Source organism: Schistocerca americana, chromosome 6, assembly GCF_021461395.2.
Source record: "Schistocerca americana isolate TAMUIC-IGC-003095 chromosome 6, iqSchAmer2.1, whole genome shotgun sequence".
NCBI classification, from domain to species: domain Eukaryota; kingdom Metazoa; phylum Arthropoda; class Insecta; order Orthoptera; family Acrididae; genus Schistocerca; species Schistocerca americana.
In genome coordinates, this window is record NC_060124.1 from 166686574 (window position 1) to 166714020 (window position 27447).

General features: G+C 43.7%; 1 protein-coding gene across 1 annotated transcript in view; it reads right to left on the reverse strand.

Annotated features, from left to right (window-relative positions):
* Positions 1-27447, reverse strand: part of LOC124619668 (putative inorganic phosphate cotransporter) — a 258904-nt gene that overhangs the window by 102058 nt on the left and 129399 nt on the right. The window contains exons 2-3 of the mRNA XM_047146207.1: positions 23129-23180; positions 5069-5277 (exon numbers count right to left, since the gene is read on the reverse strand). Coding sequence (XP_047002163.1) covers positions 5069-5277; positions 23129-23177 — 258 coding nt within the window. The 5' untranslated portion in view covers positions 23178-23180. The remainder of the gene's footprint in view (positions 1-5068; positions 5278-23128; positions 23181-27447) is intronic.

Below are 27447 nucleotides of genomic sequence, written 5' to 3' on the forward strand. Positions count from 1 at the left end.
ACATCTGTGGTCATCAGTCCCCTAGAACTTAGAACTACTTAAACCTAACTAACCTAAGGACATCACACAACACCCAGTCATCACGAGGCAGAGAAAATCCCTGACCCCGCAGGGAATCGAACCCGGGAACCCGGGCGCGGGAAGCGAGAACGCTACCGCGCGGCTAACGGCAACAGAAAAAGGCTGAAGAGATAATCTAAGAATAGCTGGATGTATCTCAAAGGTATGACATGATGGTCTACTGCTTACCAGACACAGAAAATGCAGATAAAATACCTTCTGCGCGAACCAAAAGCTTTCGTCGTTTAATATCCGTTGTTGACTTGATTCTGGAGCTGTAAGCTATATCACAGAAACTATATTTAATAAGCAATCGATGTAATAGTGTATTTATTTCTGACGATATATAACTGATTGAAATTTTAATGAAAATATTGTAAATTGTGGTGTTTGGAAGCCGGCCGATGTGGCCGAGCGGTTCTAGGCGCTACAGTCTGGAACCGCGCGACCGCTACGGTCGCAGGTTCGACTCCTGCCTCGGGCATAGATGTGTGTGATGTCTTAGGTTAGTTAGCTTTAAGTAGTTCTAAGTTCTAGGGGACTGATGACCTCTGATTTCAAGTCCCATACTGCTCAAAGCCATTTGAATCATTTGAAGTTTGGAAGGTAGGAGACGAGGTACTGGCAAAATTGAAACTGTGAGGATAGGTCGTGAGTCGTGCTTGTGCAGCTCAGGTGGAGAGCACTTGCCCGCGAAAGGCAAAAGATTCCGAGTTCGAGTCTCGGTCCGGCACACAGTTTTAATCTGCCGCAGCACACTCGGCTGCAGAGTGAAAATCTCATATTATAAATTGTTGGATCATAGCTAAGGGAACTTTATCTAAATGTATCAATGTTGTTGTTCTGGTCTTCAGTCCTGAGACTGGTTTGATGCAGCTCTCCATGCTACTCTATCCTGTGCAAGCTTCTTCATCTCCCAGTACCTACTGCAACCTACACCCTTCTGAACCTGCTTAGTGTATTCATCACTTGGTCTCCCTCTACGATTTTTACCCTCCACGCTGCCCTCCAGTACTAAATTGGTGATCCCTCGATGAATCAGAACATGTCCTACCAACAGACCCCTTCTTCTAGCCAAGTTGTGCCACAAACTCCTCTTCTCCCAAATTCTATTCAATACCTCCTCATTAGTTATGTGATCTACCCATCTAATCTTCAGCATTCTTCTGTAGCACCACACTTCGAAAGTTCCTATTCTCTTTTTGTCTAAACTATTTATCGTCCATGTTTCACTTCCATACATGGGTACCCTCCATACAAATACTTTCAGAAACGACTTCCTGACAAATCTATACTCGATGTTAACAAATGTCTCTTCTTCAGAAACGCTTTCCTTGCCATTGCCAGTCTACATTTTATATCCTCTCTACTTCGACCATCATCAGTTATTTTGCTCCCCAAATAGCAAAACTCCTTTACTACTTTAAGTGTCTCATTTCCTAATCTAATTCCCTCAGCATCACCCGACTTAATTCGACTACATTCCATTATCCTCGTTTTGCTTGTGTTGATGTTCATCTTATATCCTCCTTTCAAGACACTGTCCATTCCGTTCAACTGATCTTCCAAGTCTTTTGCTGTCTCTGACAGAATTACAATGTCATCGGCGAACCTCAAAGATTTTATTTCTTCTCCATGGATTTTAATTCCTATTTCAAATTTTTCTTTTGTTTCCTTTACTCTTTGCTCAATATACAGATTGAATAACATCGGGGATAGGCTGCAACCCTGTCTCACTCCCTTCCCAGCCACTGCTTCCCTTTCATGCCCCTCAACTCTTATAACTGCCTTCTGGTTTCTGTACAAATTGTAAATGGCCTTTGCTCCCTGTATTTTACCACTACCACCTTCAGAATTTGAAAGAGAGTATTCCAGTCAACATTGTCAAAAGCTTTCTATAAATCTACAAATGCGAAAAACGTAGGTTTGCCTTTCCTTAATCTATTTTCTAAGATAAGTCGTAGGGTCAGAATTGCCTCACGTGTTACAACAATTCTACGGAATCCAAACTGATCTTCCCCGAGGTCGGCTTCTACCAGTTTTTCCATTCGTCTGTAAAGAATTCGTGTTAGTATTTTGTAGCCATGACTTATTAAACTGATAGTTCGGTAATTTTCAAACCTGTCAACACCTGCTTTCTTTGGGGTTGGAATTATTATATTCTTCTTGAAGTCTGCGGATATTTCGCCTGTCTCATACATCTTGGTCACCAGATGGTAGAGTTTTGTCAGGACTGGCTCTCCTAAGGCTGTCAATAGTTCTAATGAAATGTTGTCTACTCCCGGGGCCTTGTTTCGACTTAGGTCTTTCAGTACCCTGTCAAACTCTTCACGCAGTATCATATCTCCCATTTCATCTTCATCTACATCCTCTTCCATTTCCATAATATTATCCTCAAGTACATCACCCTTTTAAAGACCCTCTATATACTCCTTCCACCTTCCTGCTTTCCCTTCTTTGCTTAGAACTGGGTTTCCATCAAAGCTCTTGATATTCATGCAAGTGGTTCTCCTTTCTCCAAAGGTCTCTTTAATTTTTCTGTAGGCAGTATCTATCTTACCCCTAGTGAGGTAAGCCTCTACATCCTTACATTTGTCCTCTAGCCATGCCTGCTTAGCCATTTTGCACTTCCTGTCGATCTCATTTTTGAGAGGTTTATATTCCTGTTTGCCTGCTTCATTTACTGCATTTTTATATTTTCTCCTTTCATCAATTAAATTCAATATTTCTTCTGTTACCCAAGGATTTCTACTAGCCCTCGTCTTTTTACCTATTTGATCCTCTGCTGCCTTCACTACTTCATCCCTCAGAGCTACCCATTCGTCGTCTACTGTATTTCTTTCCCCCATTCCTGTCAATTGTTCCCTTATGCTCTCCCTGAAACTCTCTGCAACCTCTGGTTTAGTCAGTTTATCCAGGTCCCATCTTAAATTCCCACCTTTTTGCAGTTTCTTCAGTTTTAATTTACAGTTCATAACCAATAGATTGTGGTCAGAGTCCACATCTGCCCCTGGAAATGTCTTACAATTTAAAACGTGGTTCCTAAATCTCTGTCTTTCCATTATACACTCCTGGAAATTGAAATAAGAACACCGTTCAAATGGTTCAAATGGCTCTGAGCACTATGGGACTCAACTACTGTGGTCATCAGTCCCCTAGAACTTAGAACTACTTAAACCTAACTAACCTAAGGACATCACACACATCCATGCCCGAGGCAGGATTCGAACCTGCGACCGTAGCAGTCGCACGGTTCCGGACTGCCCGCCTAGAACCGCTAGACCACCGCGGCCGGCTAGGACACCGTGAATTCATTGTCCCAGGAAGGGGAAACTTTATTGACACATTCCTGGGGTCAGATACATCACATGATCACACTGACAGAACCACAGGCACATAGACACAGGCGACAGAGCATGCACAATGTCGGCACTAGTACAGTGTATATCCACCTTTCGCAGCAATGCAGGCTGCTATTCTCCCATGGAGACGATCGTAGAGATGCTGGATGTAGTCCTGTGGAACGGCTTGCCATGCCATTTCCACCTGGCGCCTCAGTTGGACCAGCGTTGGTGCTGGACGTGCAGACCGCGTGAGACGACGCTTCATCCAGTCCCAAACATGCTCAATGGGGGACAGATCCGGAGATCTTGCTGGCCAGGGTAGTTGACTTACACCTTCTAGAGCACGTTGGGTGGCACGGGATACATGCGGACGTGCATTGTCCTGTTGGAACAGCAAGTTCCCTTGCCGGTCTAGGAATGGTAGAACGATGGGTTCGATGACGGTTTGGATGTACCGTGCACTATTCAGTGTCCCCTCGACGATCACCAGTGGTGTACGACCAGTGTAGGAGATCGCTCCCCACACCATGATGCCGGGTGTTGGCCCTGAGTGCCTCGGTCGTATGCAGTCCTGATTGTGGTGCTCACCTGCACGGCGCCAAACACGCATACGACCATCATTGGCACCAAGGCAGAAGCGACTCTCATCGCTGAAGACGACACGTCTCCATTCGTCCCTCCATTCACGCCTGTCGCGACACCACTGGAGGCGGGCTGCACGATGTTGGGGCGTGAGCGGAAGACGGCCTAACGGTGTGCGGGACCGTAGCCCAGCTTCATGGAGACGGTTGCGAATGGTCCTCGCCGATACCCCAGGAGCAACAGTGTCCCTAATTTTCTGGGAAGTGGCGGTGCGGTCCCCTACGGCACTGCGTAGGATCCTACGGTCTTGGCGTGCATCCGTGCGTCGCTGCGGTCCGGTCCCAGGTCGACGGGCACGTGCACCTTCCGCCGACCACTGGCGACAACATCGATGTACTGTGGAGACCTCACGCCCCACGTGTTGAGCAATTCGGAGGTACGTCCACCCGGCCTCCCGCATGCCCACTATACGCCCTCGCTCAAAGTCCGTCAGCTGCACATACGGTTCACGTCCACGCTGTCGCGGCATGCTACCAGTGTTAAAGACTGCGATGGAGCTCCGTATGCCACGGCAAACTGGCTGACACTGACGGCGGCGGTGCACAAATGCTGCGCAGCTAGCGCCATTCGACGGCCAACACCGCGGTTCCTGGTGTGTCCGCTGTGCCGTGCGTGTGATCATTGCTTGTACAGCCCTCTCGCAGTGTCCGGAGCAAGTATGGTGGGTCTGACACACCGGTGTCAATGTGTTCTTTTTTCCATTTCCAGGAGTGTATAATCTATCTGATACCTTTTAGTATCTTATTTCATCATAGCCTTACTCATTGTAAAATCTCATTACGCACATGCGATCACAGTTATATCGCAATCCAGTAGGTCGATTAGGATAGGGGAGGTTACACGGTTGGCAGGGTATTCGCTGAAAGGACGACTACTAAATGCTAAACGCAACAACCACATTCACGAAGTATGCAAGAATGAACCCCTCGGTGCCTGTTTTTACCAATAAACTACCACCTCGCTTGTCGAGATTACACTGCAGCTTGGGTGAAGCACTTTCTTCACCTCACTCGCCTACTTACGTCTGGCAGGGGGGCCTCCGAGTAGGCTGTGGTCAGGTTGTCCGCGGAGGCCGGCAGCAGGAAGATGTCGCGGGGCTCCACGGGCTCCTCGGTCCTGGAGGGGTGCACCATGGCGAGCAGCACCAGGCTCAGGTTGACCCGGAGCATGTAGGTGCACCACGTGCCGAGGAAGCACTGGATGGCGACGATCAACCGCGCCGGCACCGCCTCTGCACACACACACACACACACACAGTGGGACGCAATGAAATCAAACGTACGAAAAGTTCCAGCCACGTAACCCAAATGTGCTAAAATGCCTTTCATACCAAATTCTGAAGGTGGCAGGTGTAAAATACAGGGAGCGAAAGGCTATTTACAATTTGTACAGAAAGCAGATGGCAGTTATAAGAGTCGAGGGGCATGAAAGGGAAGCAGTGGTTGGGAAGGGAGTGAGACAGGGTTGTAGCCTCTCCCCGATGTTATTCAATCTGTGTATTGAGCAAGCAGTGAAGGAAACAAAGGAAAAATTTGGAGTAGGTATTAAACTCCATGGAGAAGAAATAAAAACTTTGAGGTTCGCCGATGACATTGTAACTCTGTCAGAGACAGCAAAGTACTTGGAAGAGCAGTTGAACGGAATGGACAGTGTCTTGAAAGTATATAAGATGAACATCAACAAAAGCAAAACGAGGATAATGGAATGTAGTCGAATTAAGTCGGGTGATCTGAGGGAATTAGATTAGGAAATGAGACACTTAAAGTAGTTAAGGAGTTTTGCTGTTTGGGGAACAAAATAACTGATGATGGTCGAAGTAGAGAAGATATAAAATGTAGACTGGCAATGGCAAGGAAAGCGTTTCTGAAGAAGAGAAATTTGTTAACATCGAGTATAGATTTAAGTGTCAGGAAGTCGTTTCTGAAAGTATTTGTATGGAGTATAGCCATGTATGGAAGTGAAACATGGACGATAAATAGTTTGGACGAGAAGAGAATAGAAGCTTTCGAAATGTGGTGCTACAGAAGAATGCTCAAGATTAGATGTGTAGATCATATAACTAATGAGGAGGTACTAAACAGAATTGGGGAGTAGAGGAATTTATGGCACTACTTGAACAGAAGAAGGGACTGGTTGGTAGGACACATTCTGAGACATCAAGGGATCACCAATTTAGTATTGGAGGGCAGAGTGGAGGGTAAAAATTGTAGAGGGAGACTAAGAGATGAATACACTAAGGAGATTCAGGAGGCTGTAGGCTGCAGTACGCACTGGGAGATGAAGAAGCTTGCACAGGATAGGGTATCATGTAGAGCTGCATCAAACCAATCTCAGGACTGAAGACCACAACAACAACCATTCCGCCATTACTGGAGCTGCCAACCAGAAATGTCAAGTTGAAGTCTGTCAGTGCTGATGACCGCAAGCGCACTGATCAATTTTCAAGCAAAGTCTGCTACAATGGGGATTTTACTGCCTACCAGTTTCCTTGTCACTTAGGATGCTACACTCACCTGCTGATCTTCAGCCCCTGACCTGTGAATGCGTCTGGCTTCTTCCATTTGCAGGTGTTTCTTCGTCTAATTGATAGTTTAATTAAGTACAGAATATCTGATCAAGCGAACATGAGCCGCTAAGCAACATATTAATAGACAAAAAATCCGCTTCCGTTGCAAGTAATTGCTTATCCGTTGCACGACTTGTTTCGAAATCTAAAGCTTTGTCTTCAGATGCCACCAAATAATTATGGGGACAAAAATGTGTGGCTGTCGGGGGCCAGACAGTCATTTTTGGCAGCGGAGGGGTGGGGGAGGGGGGGGGGGGAGAAGTCACACCCACTTCAGACAAATACATGGCGGCGAAGGACGAGTAATTGTGGCGCCAACCTCGACAGCACTAAGTGGCCATAGTTACACTGAAGAGCCAAAGAAACTTGCACACCTGCCTAATATCGTGTAGGGGCTACGTGACCACGCAGAAGTGCCATAAAACGACGTGGCATGGACTCGACTAATGTCTACACTAGTACTCGAGGGAACTGACACCATGTATCCGGCAGCGCAGTCCATAAACCCTTAAGAGTACGAGGGAGTGGAGATCTCTTCTGAACAACACTTTGCAAGGTATGTCAGATATGCTCAATAATGTTCATGTCTGGGGAGTTTGGTGGCCATCGGAAGTGTTTAAACTCAAAAGAGTGTGCCAGGAGACACTTAGTGGCAATTCTGGACGTTTGGGGTGTCACATAGTCCTGCTGAAGTTACCCAAGTCCGTCGGAATGCACAGAGGACATGAATGGATGCAGGTGATCAGACAGGATGTTTACGTAGGTGTCACCTGTCAGAGTCGTATCTAGACGTATCAGTGGTCCCATATCACTCCAACTGCACACGCCCCACACAATTTCAGAGCCTCCACCAGCTTGAACAGTCCCATGCTGACATTCAGGGTCCAGGGATTCATGAGGTTGTCTCCATACTCGTACACGTCCATCCGCTCGATACAATTTGATACGAGATTCGTCCGTCCAGTCATCAACACGCCAAGGTCGGTGTTGACGAGACCAAGTGAGGCGTAGAGCTTTGTGTCATGCAGTCATAAAGCGTACACGAGTAGGCCTTCGATTCCGAAAGCCCATATCGATGATGTTTCGTCGAATGACTAATGGCCCAGCATTGAAATCTGCAGAAATTTGCGAAAGAGCTGCACTTCTGTCACACTGAACGATTCTCTTCAGTCGTCCTTGGCCCCGTTATTGTAGGATCTTTTTCTGGTCGCAGCGATGTCGGAGATTTGATGTTTTATCGGATTCCTGATAGTCACGGTACACACATGAAATGATCGTGCGGGAAAATCCCCACTTCATCGCTACCTCAGAGAAGATGTATCCCACCGCTCGTGCGCCGACTACACCACGTTCAAACTCAGTTAAATCTTGATAACCTGCCATTGTAGCAGCAGTAACAGATCTAACATCTGCGTCCGACACTTGTTCTCTAATATAGGCATTGCAGACAGCAGTAAGTATTCTGCCTATTTAGATGTCTCTGTATTTGAAAACGCATGCCTATACCACTTTCTTTGCCGCTTCAGTGTATTTTCTGGCATCTAAAGATGAAGCTTTGGCCTCCGAAACCGACCGTGCAATAGATAAACAATTACTAGCAACTGAAGCCGATTTTTTATTCTATTAATAGCTTAATTAAGAGATAAGGGGCAGTGAGAAAGCTACAGATGAGTAATAGCTCGTAAATGTGGTTGAGCATCACGCAGCCTATTGCGCACAGTTTGAGTCTAACACGACGTCCTGTGGCTGCACGAAAAGCATTATTCAACATGGTGACGTTGCTGTCAGGGTTCCTCCGAGCCATAATCCGTAGGTAGCGGTCATCCACTGCAGTCGTAGCCCTTGGGCGGCCTGAGCCAGGCATGTCATCGACAGTTTCTGTCTCTATGTATCTCCTCCATGGCCAACAACATCGCTTTGGTTCACTCCGATATGCCTGGACACTTCCCTTGTTGAGAGCCCTTTCTGGCACAAAGTAACAGTGGGGACGCGATCAAACCTCGATATTGACCGTCTAGGCATGGTTGAACTACAGACAACACGAGCCGTATATCTCCTTCCTGGTGGAATGACTGGAATTGATCGGCTGTCGGACCCTCTCCGTCTAATAGGCACTGCCCATGCATGGATTGTTTACATCTTTGGGTGGGTTTAGTGACATCTTTGAACAGTCAAAGGGACTGTGTCTGTGATACAATATCCACAGCCAACGTCTATCATCAGGAGTTCTGGGAACCAGGGTAATGCAAAACTTTTTTTTATTTGTGTATACTGCTACATGAATCTCTTATTAATTGAGTATGTAAAATTTCACTGTAGGTTTGATTATCTTGTAATGCTATCGTGAAATGCGCTGTGCAAAACCAAATGTAGAATGCAGCTCTGGTGTATGAATTGTGATACTAGAGCGACATGGATAACGGTAGTCGAACAGTGACTGTCAGTGGGTGTGCAGCGTAGCGGCGTGGATGCGCGTGTGTGGTGTATAATTGTGCTAGACAGAAACACAGGAAAATTTATGGCCGCGTTCTTATTTTTGGGGCACGGTTTAAATTTAATTTTGGCATGGACGTTATGAAACAAAGTGGCAGACTGTGAATACTGCGAGCTTCTTTGTGTACTATAGACAGCAGGACAATGTACACTTGAATGACCAGTGATTGTCATTGTGAGATACAAGCGGATGGCCTGTAGTTTCGCAGTCGCCGACTCAAAATGAATTTTACATATTTTAAAACAATGTACGGGGCACTGATAACATAATCGCGTGTGTTATTGCTCGAAACTGAATTCATGTAGTAACGATTACGTGCTACCATCCCGCGACAAGAGGAATGCGACGAAGGACAATATCATTGCCTGGAGAATCATACTCTGAGCAAGAGAATGTACCCAGTGCAATTTCACAACTGATCGAATGACAATAATCACGCCGCTAGCGCCGGTGAGTCGCCGTCGACATCACAACGCACAGAACACTCAAAGATAAGCTGTAGTGCATAGCGCTCTTCGTTTATTAAGGCTAAAAGCATTCGTAAGCATATACAAATGTAATTTCTTTTTCTGTTGTGACATTCTTTTCTTACTATTCGCTTACTGTAAAACAAAAGTAATATCAGTGAAGTGCTCAAATGTGTGTGAATTCGTAAGGGACCAAACGGCTTAGGCCATCGGTCCCTAGACTCACACACTGCTTAAACTAAATTATGCTAAGAACAACACACACACGCATGCCCAAGGGAGGACTCGAACCTACGGCGGGAGGGGCCGCGCAGTCCGGGACATGACGCCTCAAACCGCGCACCCACTCCGCGCGGCTCAGTCAAGTGTATTACGATCTGTTGACATTGTTGATTCCACCACTAACACTAGTCAATATTATCTGCTACTTCCATCTTTTCTCTTTTGTTTTACTGTAGCTGTTATTACATGTGTTTTAGTGTACCTTCTGGAGGGCTGTGCCTTTACTTACGTCAGCAGTGTATTGGTCAGTTGCATTTATGTATTTTGTTGTGATATGTGGTGTTTCGCGTAAGTTGTGGCCATGGATTTATAATAAGGGGAGCTGTCGTAACGTTACAAACTTGAAGCCAACGTCCGCCATGTTAGTGGCGTCAAACATTAGCTTCAGGTTGTACTATAGTCGGAGTCACGAACGATGGCGCTCGAGTTTAGGCTCGCTCTGCGCACGTACGTCACGCAATCTCCGAAAGCCAGTGAGCCTTCATTAAGATTGTGAGTGCTCTTTTGTTGACGCTGCAGCTAACGCGAGCATTAAACGTAGCGAGTTGTTTAGTGAATTTGTATTCCATTTGTTGCGACTTGTCGTCGCTGATGGTCGTGGTAAGTGATAAATTCTGCAGAAGCAGGCGAGAGACGTAATTTGCAGGATATACGCTGCTTTCTTAAACTGGAAAGCACGTGCATGCACGTACCGCAACTGTCGTTTGGAATCGTCGTGGGTGGACTCGTTCAAGGGGTATTTTCTTTCACATACATGAATTTCAGTTGCGCTGGGTACTTTAACTGCAGTGTTTTATTTACGTAATTAGACTTTAGATTTCCCATCAGTACACCTCGAAGAACGCTCTGGTTGAACACTGAGAAGGAGGTATTGCAAACCGTGCAAACATAACAAAATAATTTCTCAGAATTTCCAGGAAGAGGATATAGACGGAACATCACTTTCATCACTCCATTTTGCGGGAAAACGCTGGATTACGAAAGCACCCTTTTCACATAATTTACTTCCCTTCTCTGTTATTCAAAACGTGTAGAAAAAAGACATTTACATTAAAGAGGCCAAATGCATCTTATTATTGAACCAAATGTGGCTTTACGCCTAGGAAAGCGTCTGAAAACGCTTTCCCCAATCTGTGTTATTCAAGAACGCAATATAACTGTTGTCTGGGCACGACAGAAATTAAGAACAAGAACCAATTGTACACAGTGGTCTACTAATGTTTAGGGGCTACTAAAATGCCGGCGCTGGCTTCAAACTAACGAACAGCATAAGTCTGTAGCGCCACCTCCCCTCGTTATGCCTATTATATCTCCATGTTCTTTTATTATTATTTGGTATGCGCATTCCATGGCTCCGTACATGCGATGCCGACCGTGTCAATTCAATTGCACAAATACAGTTAATATTACAGAATAATAATAACATAGTACGATAACATAACTAATATAAGTATCAAATTTTCTTATTTATTAGCTAACATTTATCTAACACTGTAAGTCACAGCCTAACATTAACATAGCATTGTATCTTTCATCCAGTAACTGAATAACAAACTACATCTGTTTATTCAAGAAGTGCATTAATAGTGTATATGGTAATATTTAATCATTTCCGGAAAAGAATTCATCTGAGGAGTACAGTGGATGGTCAGGCAGGTATTTCTTTAACGTACATCTGAATGGCATTTCGTTTTCTCTTGTATATTTAATATATCGGGTGATCAAAAAGTCAGTATAAATTTGAAAACTTAATAAACACCGGAATAATGTAGATAGAGAGGTAAAAATTGACACACATGCTTGGAATGACATGGGGTTTTATTAGAACCAAAAAAAAGTTCACAAAATGTCCGACAGATGGCAATGGACAGCAAAACGTCAGTGACTACGCATGACAGTCGTGTATAAAAGGAGCTGTAATGTGAGAGAGAATCAGATGGCTCTGAGCACTATGAGACTTAACTTCTGAGGTCATTAGTCCCCTAGAACTCAGAACTACGTAAACCTAACTAACCTAAGGACATCACACACATCCATGCCCGAGGCAGGACTCGAACCTGCGACCGTAGCGGTCGCGCGGTTCCAGACCGTAGCGCCTAGAACCGCTCGGCCACTCCGGCCGGCAAGAATCAGATGCGCCAGCAGGTGCAGCATGTTGACGTTACCTGAAAAGGCGCTTTTAGTGAAGCTGTATTATCAGAATGGAGAATGTGCTAGTTCAGCGTTACAATCCTATCGCCATATGAAGGGGATTCGAACGGGTAAAGGTCCGTTGACAAATGCAGCTTTGGCGAGAATGATTTCGATGTTCGAAGCTACCGGTTGTTTGGACGATGGACCCCGTAGTGGCCGACCGAGCACAAGGCGTAACGCTGCTGAGACAGTTCAGGAAGAAATGGAGACTGTAGCGGGTTCGTCTATGCACTGGGAAGTCAGCGCTCGTGCAATCGCACGTTGCACCGGCATTCCATACACTACTGTTTGGTAGGCACTTAGGCGTACCCTCTGATGCTATCCGTACAAAATCCATCGGCATCATGAACTGTCACCTAGCGATTTAGTGAAGCGGAGGGCATTTACGGTGGGTGCGTTTCAAAAGATGGCGGAAGATGACGATTGGTTGAGTAACGTGTTGTGGACCGACGAAGCTCATTTCACGCTCCGAGGGTCTGTCAACGCCCACAACTGCAGAATCTGGGCTACCGAAAATCCTGGAACTGTCGTGGAAACTCCATTGCACGACGAGAAAGTCACGGTATGGGTTGGATTTACCACATCTACCGTTATCGGGCGTTTTTTCTTCGAGGAAATGCGTGCTTCTGGTTTTGTAACTGCTACCGTGATGGGTGAGAGGTACGCCGATATGTTACAGAATCGCATCATCCCCAGCCTGGCTGATAAACACCTGCTGGAACGTACGATGTTTATGCAGGATGGCGCTCCACCCCATATTGCTAGACGCGCGAAAGATCTCTTGCGCGCATCCTTTGGTGACGGTCGTGTGCTCAGTCGCCACTTTCGTCATGCTTGGCCTCCCAGGTCCCCAGACATCAGTCCGCGCGATTATTGGCTTTGGGGTTACCTGAAGTCGCAAGTGTATCGTGATCGACCGACATCTCTAAGGATGCTGAAAGACAACATCCGACGCCAATGCCTCACCGTAACTCCGAACATGCTTTACAGTGCTGTTCACAACATTATTCCTCGACTACAGCTATTGTTGAGGAATGATGGTGAACATATTGAGCATTTCCTGTAAAGAATATCATCTTTGCTTTGTCTTACTTTGTTATGCTAATTATTGCTATTCTGTTCAGATGAAGCGCCATCTGTCGGACATTTTTTGAACTTTTGTATTTATTTATTTTTTTTTTTTTTTTGTTCTATTAAAACCCCTTGTCATTCCAAGCATGTGTGTCAATTTGTACCTCTCTATCTACATTATTCCGTGATTTATTCAGTTTTCAAATTTATACAGACTTTTTGATCACCCGGTAATTAGGCAGCGCTTTGAAAGTCGTAATACCTGCACACTTTACTCTTCTCTGTACAAGTGAAAAATTTTTTAATTCTAAATAGAGATCACCTTTACCTCTGGTGTTATAAATGTGGTATGAACAATTTGTTTTGTGGCGTCCACCACCTGATCAATCATAGAAAAGCTGCTCGTTCGCTACTGGTGCAAGGCACGCTGCCGGGCGGAAATTTAAATTTTGCAGGTGTCAGCTACGTAAACTGCGTTTACATTCAGTAGAATGTCATATTACGGCATACTCATGAACAAACGAGGGTTTGTTTGGTCGTTCATTTATAACTCAACCAAATTTCGGCGTGTTTCATCATCGTTTACGAAATTATTTGCGGATGTTTTTGTTTCGCTTTCTTTTTGGAGTTCGTTACCAAGCTCTGAAGAGCTTCGAGTTAACTTCGGAACTAAAACTGGTTCTTTAGAGTTCGAATAATCAAAATTCACGGTCAAAATTACGCGAAGTAGATCTCTGAGAACCATTTTCTTCTCGTATGGTTCACTTCGTAACAGAAAGAGTAACATAGCAGGTTATGGCCGTTACGGCCAAATTCGTGTCATCACTGAGCTAAATTCGTGTCATCACTGATCCGTTTTGTTCACGTACTGCAAGTTTCCTATCGCAGATCATTCTGACCTGACCGGACGGTCGTAGCATAAGGCTGCTCTCAAGGAGATGGAAGCCCAACACTTGTGCATGAAAATGGCGGTAACTTCCGCTATACTACCAGCTGCAATGTGGAAACGTCCAGGACCAGCAATGAATTGGGATAGGTGAGGGGAACTCTCCATACTATTTGTAAAAACTGGCGTCGCACCATAGTGTGTGTGTCCGCAATTAATAAGTAGGTTCCCATAGCCAACATGCAGGGGTGAGACGGTGGGGGAGGGAGAGGGGCCGTCGTCACTGCAGCCTCGGCCTGATGGGGCAGTTCAGTCTCTCTGCACTCAAGTTGGGGCACCTGTCTGGGCGCCAACTCTCCCAACAAGGGGAAAATTGATGTGGCTCTGTAACGCGTGGCTTTAATTTAAATTCAAACGTAATGGCCCGGAAATTTATAGATTTTCGCCATCTCGTGTACTTCCTAAATTGATTGAATTGTGAATTAGAAATTACTTCGCCCCTACCAATCGATGGTCCTCCGTAGAGACGAGCCATCGGTAGTATCCGCTGACGAGGGAAAAATTAATGTAATTACATAAAAAACTCAAGCGTGCCAATGCATTAGCCGACAACAGAAAGAGACTAGCTGTCCTATGAAAAAATCTGCGTGTTCTTGATACAGGTAAAGTAAAAACTGCAGCTGATCCCAACATCCCAACTGATGAACTGAATCGGTACTTAACGTTACCTACAACCACAATTGACCCACAAACGAAACAGAGACTCATTGATTAGTTCATGGGAGTAAACGACTTGAGCCACGAAAAAAACTTTCTAAACGATTATGCTTTCAATACCGTCATAAGAGCCACCATGCATTTCAGGTAAGTCTCTACTGGACCTGATCAGGTTTCCTTAAACACTGCAAAACAATATCTGCCTCATAAAGGTAACAGATCACCAGAAGCTTGCCATGGATCCCCAAGAGACGATCAGCAGGTGCTTCTTAGACTTCAGCAAAGCCTTTGACACTGTCGGCGTCAACATTTTACTTGCCAAACTTAACAGCCTAAATTTCTCGCCGAATGCAGTGCAATGGTTTCGTTCGAGAATCTCAATACCGACCTGTGTGCACTGTCAAAACGGTGATAGAGTATAGGACTAAACCTCAACCCACCCAAAACCCAAGCGGTACTGGTTAGTCACTCAAGATTCATTAACCCGAAATATAGGCAATCCTTACCATATGTTAATTCAAATGGAGTAAATATCAACTTCTCTCCCTCAGCAAGTATTCTAGGAGTAATAACAGGCGAAAATCTGAAATGAACTGAGCACGTAACTGCATGTGCCAAAAACCATCAGCATCTCTCCATGCCCTACAAAAATATAAAAAGCTGTTCCCTTTTGACATGAAAAAGAAACTCCCACAAGCGCTTATACCTCCTATTATTCATTACAATGATGTCATCCCACAAGGCCTTTCTCAGGAAAGGTCACGGCACCTGGAACTAGTTATGAATGCCTGTGTTCGTTATATATGTGATGTTCGACTGTCTGATCACCTTTCACTATCGTATGCACAGCTATCTGGCTGCGTGCAGACAAGCGCAGAGATTTCCATACTCTTTGTATCTGTACTGTCTTACCAGCAAATATTGTCCCCCATATCTATCCTTGACGTTAATGCTCTTATTTGAACAACATGTCAGGAACACTGTCTTCCGTCAGCGCAAAATCCTTTCTGTCCTACTACACCGTGCAGCCACTTTCTGAAAATCCTTTACAGTAGCAGGAATCTGATTCTGAAATAACGCCCCGCATTACATTAGAGAACTAAATAAAACTCTAGCTTCAGAAGACAATTAATTACATGCTTACTGAAGCAACAATAAAGACTAACATTGTCCCAGTAGCACTCGTCACCCCTATACAACCTTCTTTCCAACTAGTTCTTTCTCATTTTCCAGTATCCTTAGCTGGTGCAGCCTCTTAAATTCTTTCCCCAGAAGTCGCTATATCAGATAACACCTATTTTGGACACATACAGATGCTTTTTATAGCTGCCGCTATCATTATTGTCGTTACGATTATTATTATTATTATTATTATTATTATTATTATTATTATTATTTCTTTCTTTTCTCAGACGTTATGTCTGGTAAAATGGAAAAGTCGTGTGGCTAGGGCCTCCCGTCGGGTAGACCGTTCGCCTGGTGTAGGTCTTTCGATTTGACGCACTTCGGCGACCTGCGCGTCGATGGGGATGATCAAAAATGGAAAGTGACGCGGACCTTGATCAAGCGTGACTTCCTTTTAACTATACGGTATATGTTATATTGCATTTAGGAACTTTCGGGTAATTGAACATGTATCAATAATTACGGATTTCTGTAGTTGTATATATAAGTTTGGATGTAGCTGTATTGCATTGATGTACTGGGGGATATTGTGTGGTATGACTCCTGTAGTTGATAGTATAATTGGTATAATGTCAACTTTATCCTGATGCCACATGTCCTTGACTTCCTCAGCCAGTTGGATGTATTTTTCAATTTTTTTCTCCTGTTTTCTTTTGTATATTTGTTGTATTGGGTATGGATATTTCGATTAGTTGTGTTAATTTCTTCTTTTTATTCTTTTTATATTATTATTATTATTATTATTATTATTATATTATTATTATTATTATTATTATCATTACTACTACTGCTAATGTCATTATTATTGGCGGAAGTAGCAGCAGCAGTACAAATACTGCCAGTATTCAGTTTATTAGTTCATAGTCAGTATTATTTACTCACATTGCCACTTAAGATACTCAAATAATTTTAATACTATTTGTCATATTAAAATCAGAGTCAGCTTAAATAAATAAATAAATTTATTTGTTAAGTTTTATAACTTCTTAATTAATGATTCGTCTGGTCTGGTAATACCGTCAATGAACTCAGAAGTTTGCAAAGTACCGGAATCTGTGATTGAAATTAATTTTACTCAACTCTCATTCTTTGCGATACGGGCTGGTCTGAATAACCGTGTGGCCGCGCAACGCGCTGTAGGCCTCCGAAAAGTCTTCACATTGTAAGTTTCTTAGAAACATATAAAACAGTATGTTTTTTTGTAAATTTCGAGCATTTCTTTCAACGTTAAAGAGGATGGAGAGTCAACGGGTCGTGAACCCTCAGAAAGTATTTTAGTAGAAGCATATATATTTTGCATACAAAGTTTTCTAAATTTCTCAGCTACCTTTCGGGGAATAAAGTATCATAAAAGATTAATTATTATAAGCAGGTATTCTGATACATCTGTCTAATAATCATGTCACCATCTGACGTATATTATGATGCCAGCCCTAAAAAGTTTATCGAATTTGTGAGGATTTGTTGCTGTTGTATACCTTAAATCAGTACTTCTCAAATTTTTAGACGAACTCTTCTAAAATGTACTTTCTTGGAAGTTATATTAAAGGGATGTACTCCGTGATGTAAATAAATTATTATTGCATTACAATATTTCATTGTTGCACCACACTGCTCTCACAGATTCATTGGAAGCCTATGACAGTGATCTGTATCATTTACTACTCAATGGTTAAAATGTCCCACGTGTATTCTCCGTCTCGCCTATCCAACAGTTTTCCCCAGAGACACGTGGTGCGGCAAGGTTCAGCATTGTTACTACTATTATTCATCTGAAGTCTAGGATCTGTATGGCTGGCTTAGCCAATCTTAATTATATTTGAACATCGTAAAAACAGAGTACTTGCAAGTAGATTTTTACTCTCGAACACTCCAAATAAAAGGACAAATTCTAATGAAGGTGGTCATGTTCCAGCACCTTGGATACTATCTCCAGTGATTACTGCGTCAGTAATAATGAAAGAACTACAATGAAGTGCCAGAGAAACTGGTATAGGCATACATATTCAGATACAGAGATACGTAAACAGGCAGAATACGGCATGCAGCCGGCAACGCCTATATACGACAACCAGTGACTGGCACAGTTGTCAGAGCGGTTATTTCTGCTAAAATGGCAGGTTATTAAGATTTAAGTGAGTTTGACGTGGTGTTATAGTCGGCGCATGAGCGATGGACACAGCATCTCCGAGGTAGCGACGAAGTGGGGATTTTCCCGTACGAGCACATCACGAGTGTACCATGAATATCAGGAATCCGGTAAAACATCAAATCTCCGACATCGCTGCTGCCGGAAAAAATCCTGCAAGAACGGGACCAACGACGACCGAAGAGAATCGTTCAACGTGACAGAAGTGCAATGCTTCGGCAAACTGCTGCAGATTTCAGTGTTGGGCCACCAACAAGTGACGTGCGAACCTTTCAACGAAACATCATCGATATAGATTTTCGGAGCCGAATCCCCTCACGTGTGTGTTCCCTTGATGACTGCACGACACAAAGCTTTACTCATCGCCTGAGCCCATCAACAGCGGCATTGGACTGTTGATGACCGGAAACACGATGCCTGGTCGGACGAGTCTCGTTTCAAGTTGTATCGGGTGTATGGACGTGTACAGGTATGGAGACAACTTCATTAATCTATGGAGCCTGCATGTTAGCAGTGGACTGTTGAAGCTGTGGAGGCTGGTTCAAATGGTTCAAATGGCTCTGAGCACTATGGGACTCAACTGCTGAGGTCATTAGTCCCCTAGAACTTAGAACTAGTTAAACCTAACTAACCTAAGGACATCACAAACATCCATGCCCGAGGCAGGATTCGAACCTGCGACCGTAGCGGTCTTGCGGTTCCAGACTGCAGCGCCTTTAACCGCACGGCCACTTCGGCCGGCTCTGTGGAGGCTCTGTAATGGTGTGAAGCGTGTGCAGATGGAGTGATATGAGACCCCTGATACGTCTAGATACGACTGTGACAAGTGACACATACGTAAGCAACCTGTCTGATCACCTGCATCCATTCATGTCTCTTGTGCATTCCGACGGACTTGAACAATTCCAGCAGGACAATGGGACACCCGACACGTGCAGAATTGCTACAAAGTGGCTCCAGGAACACTCTTTTGAGTTTAAACACTTCCCCTGGCCACCAAACTTCCCAGACATGAACATTATTGAGCATATCTGGGATGCCTTGCAACGTGGTGTTGAAAGAGATTTCGACCCCGTCGCACTCTTACGGATTTATGGACAGCCCTGCAGGATTCATGGTGTCAGTTCCCTCCAGCACTACTTCAGATATTAGTCGAGTCCATGCCGCGTTTTGTTGCGGCACTTCTGCGTGCTCGTGGGTTCCCTAAACGATATTAGGCAGGTGTACCGGTTTCTTTGGCACTTCAGTGTATAATCGAAGTAGCTTGAATGCCACTTGAAAAACACATCGTGGTACTGCGTCATAAGCAAACATCAGTATATGAGGTGCTATCAAATCAAAAATGAAATGATCTTCCGACAAAATGGAAGATGGAATGGTTCCATTCAAAAGCAATCACCACGTCTGTTAAAACATTTATCCCATTGGGGGACGAGACTATCAGTTTCTGTTTCGTAGAACGCTGTCGGCCACTGACTGAACCATAACCACACCCATTCTCGCATTTCTTCACCCGACTGAAACCGACGTCTACCCATGTCTTCATTCAGGTCACCAAAGATGTCTAAATCACACGGTGAGAGATCTCGGCTGTACGGATGGCGTACAGGGAATGTTGCACTATTTCCCAAAAAAATCGCCGAACCGTATCTTTCGTCACTGAGGGAGCGGGCGTTATCGTGCTACGGGATGATTCCGTCCGACAGCATTCCGACAGCCGGAGGGCAAACTTCGACTGTAGGGGCCCTGTGTTCGTTGAGTTCTTCGAGCGTGAAACCACAACCAGTACGCAGCGCTATGAACACACTTTGCAGAAACTGTAATGCGCTATAAAGTCAATACGCCCAGAAATGCTGCTGCATGAGAACGCCCGCTCCCACACTGCCAGTCGGACGAAGGCAACACTTCAGCAGTTTGTTTGGGAAACAGATATTGCAACATCCTCCGTACATCGCAGATCTTTTACCGTCTAATTTTCACGTATTTGGCGACCTGGAGAAAAACATGCGAGGACGTCAGTTTCAGTGGAACGAGGAAATGCAAGAGTAAGCGCGTTTGTGGAGCCGCCAGCGGCCGACCGCGTTCTACGACACAGGAACTGTTCGTCTCGTTTCCCAGTGGGATAAATGTCTTAACGCGTGTGGTGATTACTTTTGAACGGAGCCATTCCATGATTCCGCGGTGGCGGCTGTTCGGTTTTCATTTGACGGCCCTTGTACCAGAAGATGAAGATGCAAAAGTCTTCCATTCTATAGAGCCGCAAGGACTGTGTGCTGGGAAATTACAGTGGCCACTGAAAAGTATCTGTTTTATGAATGGCTGACAACCTGGAGACGTGTGGCAGGCGATCGTGTGGACAACCTAAGTAGAGATAGCAGGACGTTCTAAACATATGAAGATCGTTGGTCTCCGTCTAGAATACACAATAGATCGAAATATGTTGCGTCTATAGATTCCAAGAAGCGAAACCCTTGCAAGCGATAAAAGGCTAGCATGATGCAGAAGTAGTACGGTTTTGAACAAATAAAAGTTCTTTTATATATTGTCTAGGCTTTTAGTCGTTTACGGAACTTCGTGAGTATGAATACACAGCTGAGCTTAATATTTATTTTAACAATCGATATCGGTCTTTTTTAAGAGTATCTTCAGTTTATACAAGATGTTGTTTACTTGAGCGTCAGGTACGTCAAATTTTTATACATAACGTGAATCATTCAAGAGTTCCATAGCTGCATGCATATCGATACAGATTATGTTGGTAGTATTAAGACCCGCGAATTCTAGAGTATATATGTCATTATGCCAGCTGCTGTCTTTATACTACGCTTTGTAAAAGAAATTTTGTGTATGTGACGATCAGCGAGTAACTTCTTATATAATCTGAAGAATTTCTTAAAACTGACCTTCAAATGGCTCTAAGCACTATGGGACTCAACATCTCAGGTCATCAGCCCCCAAACTTAGAACTACTTAAACCTAACTAACCTAAGGACATCACACACATCCATGCCCGAGGCAGGATTCGAACCTGCGACCGTAGCAGCAGCACCGTTTCGGACTGTAGCGCCTAGAACCGCTCGGCCACCCCAGTCGGCACCCCTCGATTACGTCCCATAAATGTTCGATGTGATTCAAGGCGGACGATCTGGGTGGCCAAACCATTCGCTCTAATTGTTCAGAATATTCTTCAAACCAATCGCGAACAATAATTATGGCCCAGTGATTTGCCACATCTTTGTTTGGGAGCATGAAGTCCATGAGTGACTGCAAATGGTGTCCAACTAGCCAAACATAACCAATTGCAGTGAATGATCAGTTCAATTGGTCCAGGGGACCCAGTCCATTCCAGGTAAACACAGGCCACACCATTATGCAGTCACCACCAGCTTGCACATTACTTTGCTGACAACTTGGGCCGTAGCTTCGTGCGGTCTGTGCCACACTCGAACCCTAGTGCTCTTAACAACAGCCACCGTGTCTAGTCGTTTAGGATCCAACCGATAGGGTCACGAGCCCAAGAAAGGTGCTGCAGGCTATATCGTGCTGTCAGCAAAGACACTCGCGTAAGTCGACCGGTGCCATAGCCCATTAACACCAGATTTCGCCGCACTGTCCGAACGGATACGTTCGTCGTGCTCCCCACATTGATTCCTACGGGTGCTTGTCTGTTTGCACTTACATTCTACACGCTGCCCACTGTCGTTAAGTGAAGGCTGTTCGCCACAGCGTTGTCCGTGGTGGGAGGTTACGCCTTAAATTTGGTATTCTCAGCACACTCTTGACACTGTGGATCTTGAAATGCTGAATTTCCTAACGATTTCTGAAATGGAATGTCCCATGCGTCTAGCTCCAGCTACAATTCAGTTTTCAAAGCCTGTTAATTCCAATCATGGGGCCATAAGCACCTCGGTAGCCTTTTAACGTGACTTACCCGACTACAAATGACAGCTCCACCAATGTACTGCCGTTTTTTTCTTGCTTACAAGTATATGCATATAGTACTTATCCCATGACTTTTGTCACTGGGTGTATGCCTCTGAAGTGTGAGGATAGATCCATGTTTCGCTAAGGTTCCATAACAGGGTTATAACTCCTTCGGAATATTCTGTACCGACAAATGTGGATGTGCTTAACACAGGACAACATCAGGTTTCTATTCGATTTGACTTTGCAGTATTTTTGCGTGTATGTCTGCATGTGGTAGTGGAACACATATCTAAGATAAATGGATTGCTCGAGCATATTCAAATTATTCTGTGGTGTAACATGTTTCCACGAAGCGAGCCCCCCAAAAATAGTGTAGAACGGAAGGTCATGAGCATCCTTAGGAGTTCTAAGGCAGTTTCGGGAGGGATTTTGGGTTTGCTATACATCAGGTGACAGAGTGCACAATGGACGAGCCAGGGATATATCCAGATAGCAGAAAACTCTATGGTCCTATCAGGGAAGGAGATTCTGGGAGAGATATTGGCTTATTAAGTTCCACTCTGTAACGATATTAGAGCGGACTTTTATGGTAAAGACGTATCGTTAGAGCACGAAAAGAAGTGCATATGTAATAGAAACAAAACTGACTAACAGACAATATATTCGGTGGGCCACAAAATCAAAAAGTAAGGCTACACCCACACCAGTTATTGCAGAACGACGGGACAGAAAGCATCCTAGACTCACACACCTACCATAGTAGGATCCCTTCTCTGCTGTTCCTGATGTGAGAAACATCAGTTAATCAGCGGAAGTACCTAATAATATGAGGGCGTCAACATACCTCATTCGTGGTAGTTTGTCATAGATAGCCAGAAAAGAGCACAGCCCTGCATTCTGGAGACGGTAGATCTTGAACAGTGGATATTACGTACTGATGACTGGTTTTGTTTCTCTGTATTGAACCCAAAAATCATCAAACCACAAAAAAGAGGTAGTAAAAATTACCTAAATGAGAAAGTGTATTTTTAGGCAGTAAAATTTTTAAAGGTAATTCTCAGGAAAAATATACAAACACAGTCGTACTAAAGAGTCAGTATCGGTACGATGTAGAAACACATCATGCATAATCTGGATGTACTTACCATTTATTCTACGTAACCAGGACCCTGATTTATCGGCTGGAGGTTCCATTTTCTGCAAAGAAAGAAAGAAGTGTTACGATACTTTTTAATCATAGCAGCTATACTATTTTAGTTCAATTTCATTACAGAACAAAAGATGTTGTTGTTGTTGTGGTCTTCAGTCCTGAGACTGGTTTGATGCAGCTCTCCATGCTACCCTATCCTGTGCAAGCTTCTTCATCTCCCAGTACTTACTGCAACCCACTTCCTTCTGAATCCGCTTATTGTATTCATCTCTTGGTCTCCCTCTACGATTTTAACCCTCCACGCTGCCCTCCAATGCTAAATTTGTGATCCCTTGATACCTCAGAACATGTCCTACTAACCGATCCCTTCTTTTTGTCAAGTTGTGCCACATACTCCCGTTCTCCCCAATTCTATTCAATACTTCATCATTAGTTACGTGATCTACCCATCTAATCTTCAGCATCCTTCTGTAGCACCACATTTAGAAATCTTCTATTCTCTTCTTGTCTAAACTATTTATCGTCCATGTTTCACTTCCATACATGACTAGATTCCATGCAAATACTTTCAGAAACGACGTCCTGACACTTAAATCTATACTCGATGTTAACAAATTTCTCTTCTTCAGAAACGCTTTCCTTGCCATTGCCAGTCTACATTTTATATCTTCTCTACTTCGACCATCATCAGTTATTTTGCTCCCCAAATAGCAAAACTCCTTTACTACTTTAAGTGTCTCATTTCCTAATCTAATTCCCTCAGCATCACCCGACTTAATTCGACTACATTCCATTATCCTCGTTTTGCTTTTGTTGATGTTCATCTTATATACTTTCAAGACACTGTCCATTCCGTTCAACTGCTCTTCCAAGTCCTTTGCTGTCTCTGATAGAATTACAATGTCATCGGCGAACCTCAAAGTTTTTATTTCTTCTCCATGGATTTTAATACCTGCTCCGAATTTTTCTTTTGTTTCCTTTACTACTTGCTCAATACACAGATTGAGTAACATCGGGGAGACTCTACAACCCTCTCTCACTCCCTTCCCAACCACTGCTTCCCTTTCATGCCCCTCGACTCTTATAACTGCCATCTGGTTTCTGTACAAATTGTAAATAGCCTTTCGCCCCCTGTATTTTACCCCTGCCACCTTCAGAATTTGAAAGAGAGTATTCCAGTCAACATTGTCAAAAGCTTTCTCTAAGTCTACAAATGCGAGAAACGCAGGTTTGCCTTTCCTTAATCTTTCTTCTAAGATAAGTCGTAGGGTCAGTATTGCCTCACGTGTTCCAATATTTCTATGGAATCCAAAGTGATCTTCCCCGAGGTCGGTTTCTACTAGTTTTTCCATTCGTCTGTAAAGAATTCGCATTAGTATTTTGCAGCTGTGACTTATTAAACTGATAGTTTGGTAATTTTCACATCTGTCAACACCTGCTTTCTTTGGGATTGAAATTATTATATTCTTCTTGACGTCTGAGGGTATTTCGCCTGTCTCATACATCTTGCTCACCAGATGGTAGAGTTTTGCCAGGACTGGCTCTCCCAAGGCCATCAGTAGTTCTAATGGAATGTTGTCTACTCCCGGGGCCTTGTTTCGACTCAGGTCTTTCAGTGCTCTGTCAAACTCTTCACGCAGTATCGTATCTCCCATTTCATCTTCATCTACATCCTCTTCCATTTCCATAATATTGTCCTCAAGTACATCGCCCTTGTATAGACCCTCTATATACTCCTTCCACCTTTCTGCTTTCCCCTCTTTGCTTAGAACTGGGTTTTCATCTGAGCTCTTGATATTCATACAAGTGGTTCTCTTTTCTCCAAAGGTCTCTTTAATTTTCCTGTAGGCAGTATCTATCTTACCCCTAGTGAGGTAAGCCTCTACATCCTTTCATTTGTTCTCTAGCCATCCCTGCTTAGCCATTTTGCTCTTCCTGTCGATCTCATTTTTGAGAGGTTTATATTCCTTTTTGCCTGCTTCATTTACTCCATTTTAATATTTTCTCCTTTCATCAATTAAGTTCAATATTTCTTCTGTTACCCAAGGAGTTCTACTAGCCCTCGTCTTTTTACCTACTTGATCCTCTGCTGCCTTCACTACTTCATCCCTCAGAGCTACCCATTCTTCTTCTACTGTACTTCTTTCCCCCATTCCTGTCAATTGTTTCCTTATGCTGTCCCTGAAACTCTGTACAACCTCTGGTTCTTTCAGTTTATCCAGGTCCCATCTCCTTAAATTCCCACCTTTTTGCAGTTTCTTCAGTTTTAATCTACAGTTCATAACCAATAGATTGTGGTCAGAGTCCACATCTGCCCCTGGAAATGTCTTACAATTTAAAACCTGGTTCCTAAATCTCTGTCTTACCATTATATAATCTATGTGATACCTTCTAGTGTCTCAAGGTTCTTCCATGCATACAACCTTCTATCATGATTCTTGAACCAAGTATTAGCTATGATTAAGTTATGCTCTGTGCAAAACTCTACCAGGCGGCTTCCTCTTTCATTTCTTAGCCCCAATCCATATTCACCTACTATGTTTCCTTCTCTCCCTTTTCCTACTCTTCAATTCCAGTCACCCATGACTATTAAATTTTCGTCTCCCTTCACTACCTGAATAATTTCTTTTATCTCATCATACATTTCTTCAATTTCTTCATCATCTGCAGAGGTACTTGGCGTATAAACTTGTACTACTCTAGTAGGCGTGGGCTTCGTGTCTATCTTGACCACAATAATGCGTTCACTATGCTGTTTGTAGTAGAAAGATAATGTTTCCAAAAACTCAGTTGTCGATACAGTGAATTTCGTAAGCAGTTGCGTATATATGGCCCCTTTTTTACCATAAACGGGTGTTGCAAAGAAAATCCAGCTGAATATTGTAACAGTAAATGCAATATATTTCTAGTGTCGCGACTTAAGACCGTTTGTTGCGTTTATGACGCCGTAACAATACCCAAATGTAACATCTTTTCTATTCTATACGAAAGTATTAAGATCTGCTGCGTTCGAGGGTCGGCCTTATTCGTACACGATGTACCATTCGAAATACCTAAGTACATTTTACATCGGTTGCTACTTTATGACTGAATGCATTGTCATCCTGGAACGATCAGTCATCGTCTCAGAATTGTTCCTCTACCGTACGTAGTATGTACACTATGCTGTAAAATGTGCTCGCGCAGTTCTGCATTTCACGTTTTCTTAAGCGCAATAAGGGGACCACGCCCTAACGAGAAAGACAAGCCCATGGCGTAACGTTACCATCTCCCTACATCTACATCTACATCTACATCTACATCTACATGGTTACTCTGTGAATCACATTTATATGCCTGGCAGGGCTTCATCGAACCACCTTCACAATTCTCTATTATTCCATTCTCGTACAGCGCGCGGAAAGAACGAACACCTATATCTTTCTGTACGAGCTTTGATTTCCCTTATTTTATCATGGTGATAGTTTCTCCCTATGTAGGTCGGCGTCAACAAAATATTTTTGCATTCGGAGAAGAAAGTTGGTGACTGGAACTTCGTGAGAAGATTCCTCCGCAACGAAAACCGCCTTTGTTTTAACGATGTCCACCCCAAATCCTGTATCATTGCAGTGACACTTTCCCCTATTTCGCGACGATACAAAACGTGCTGCCCTTCTTTGAACTTCCTCGATGTACTCCACTAATCCTACCTGGTAAGGATCCCTCACCGCGTAGCAAACAGTATTCCAAAAGGGGACGGACAAGCGTAGTGTAGGCAGTCTCTTTAGTAGATTTGTTACATTTTGTAAGTGTTCTGCCAATAAGACGATGTCTTTGGCTTGCCTTCCACATAACATTTTCTGTGTGCATTTTTTCCAGTTTAAACTGTTCGTAATTGTAATTCCTCGGTATTTAGTCGAATTTATGGCCTTTAGATTAGACTGATTTATCGCGTAAATGAATTTTTACGGATTCCTTTTAGCACTCATGTGGATGACCTTACACTTTTCATTATTTATGGTCAATTGCCAATTTTCGCACCATTCAGATATCTTTTCTAAATCGTTTTTCAATTTAATTGGATCTTCTGATGGGTTTACTAGACGATAAACGACAGCATCATCTGCGAACAACCTAAAGGCTGCTCAGATTGTGTCCTAAATCTTTTATATAGATAATGAACAGCAGGGAGCTCTAACACTACCTTGGGGAACACGAGAAACGACTTCTGTTTTACCAGATAATTTTCCGTCAGTTACTACGAACTGTCACCTTTCTGACAGGAAATCACTAATCCAGTCACAGAACAGAGAGGATATTTCAAAAGCACGCAAT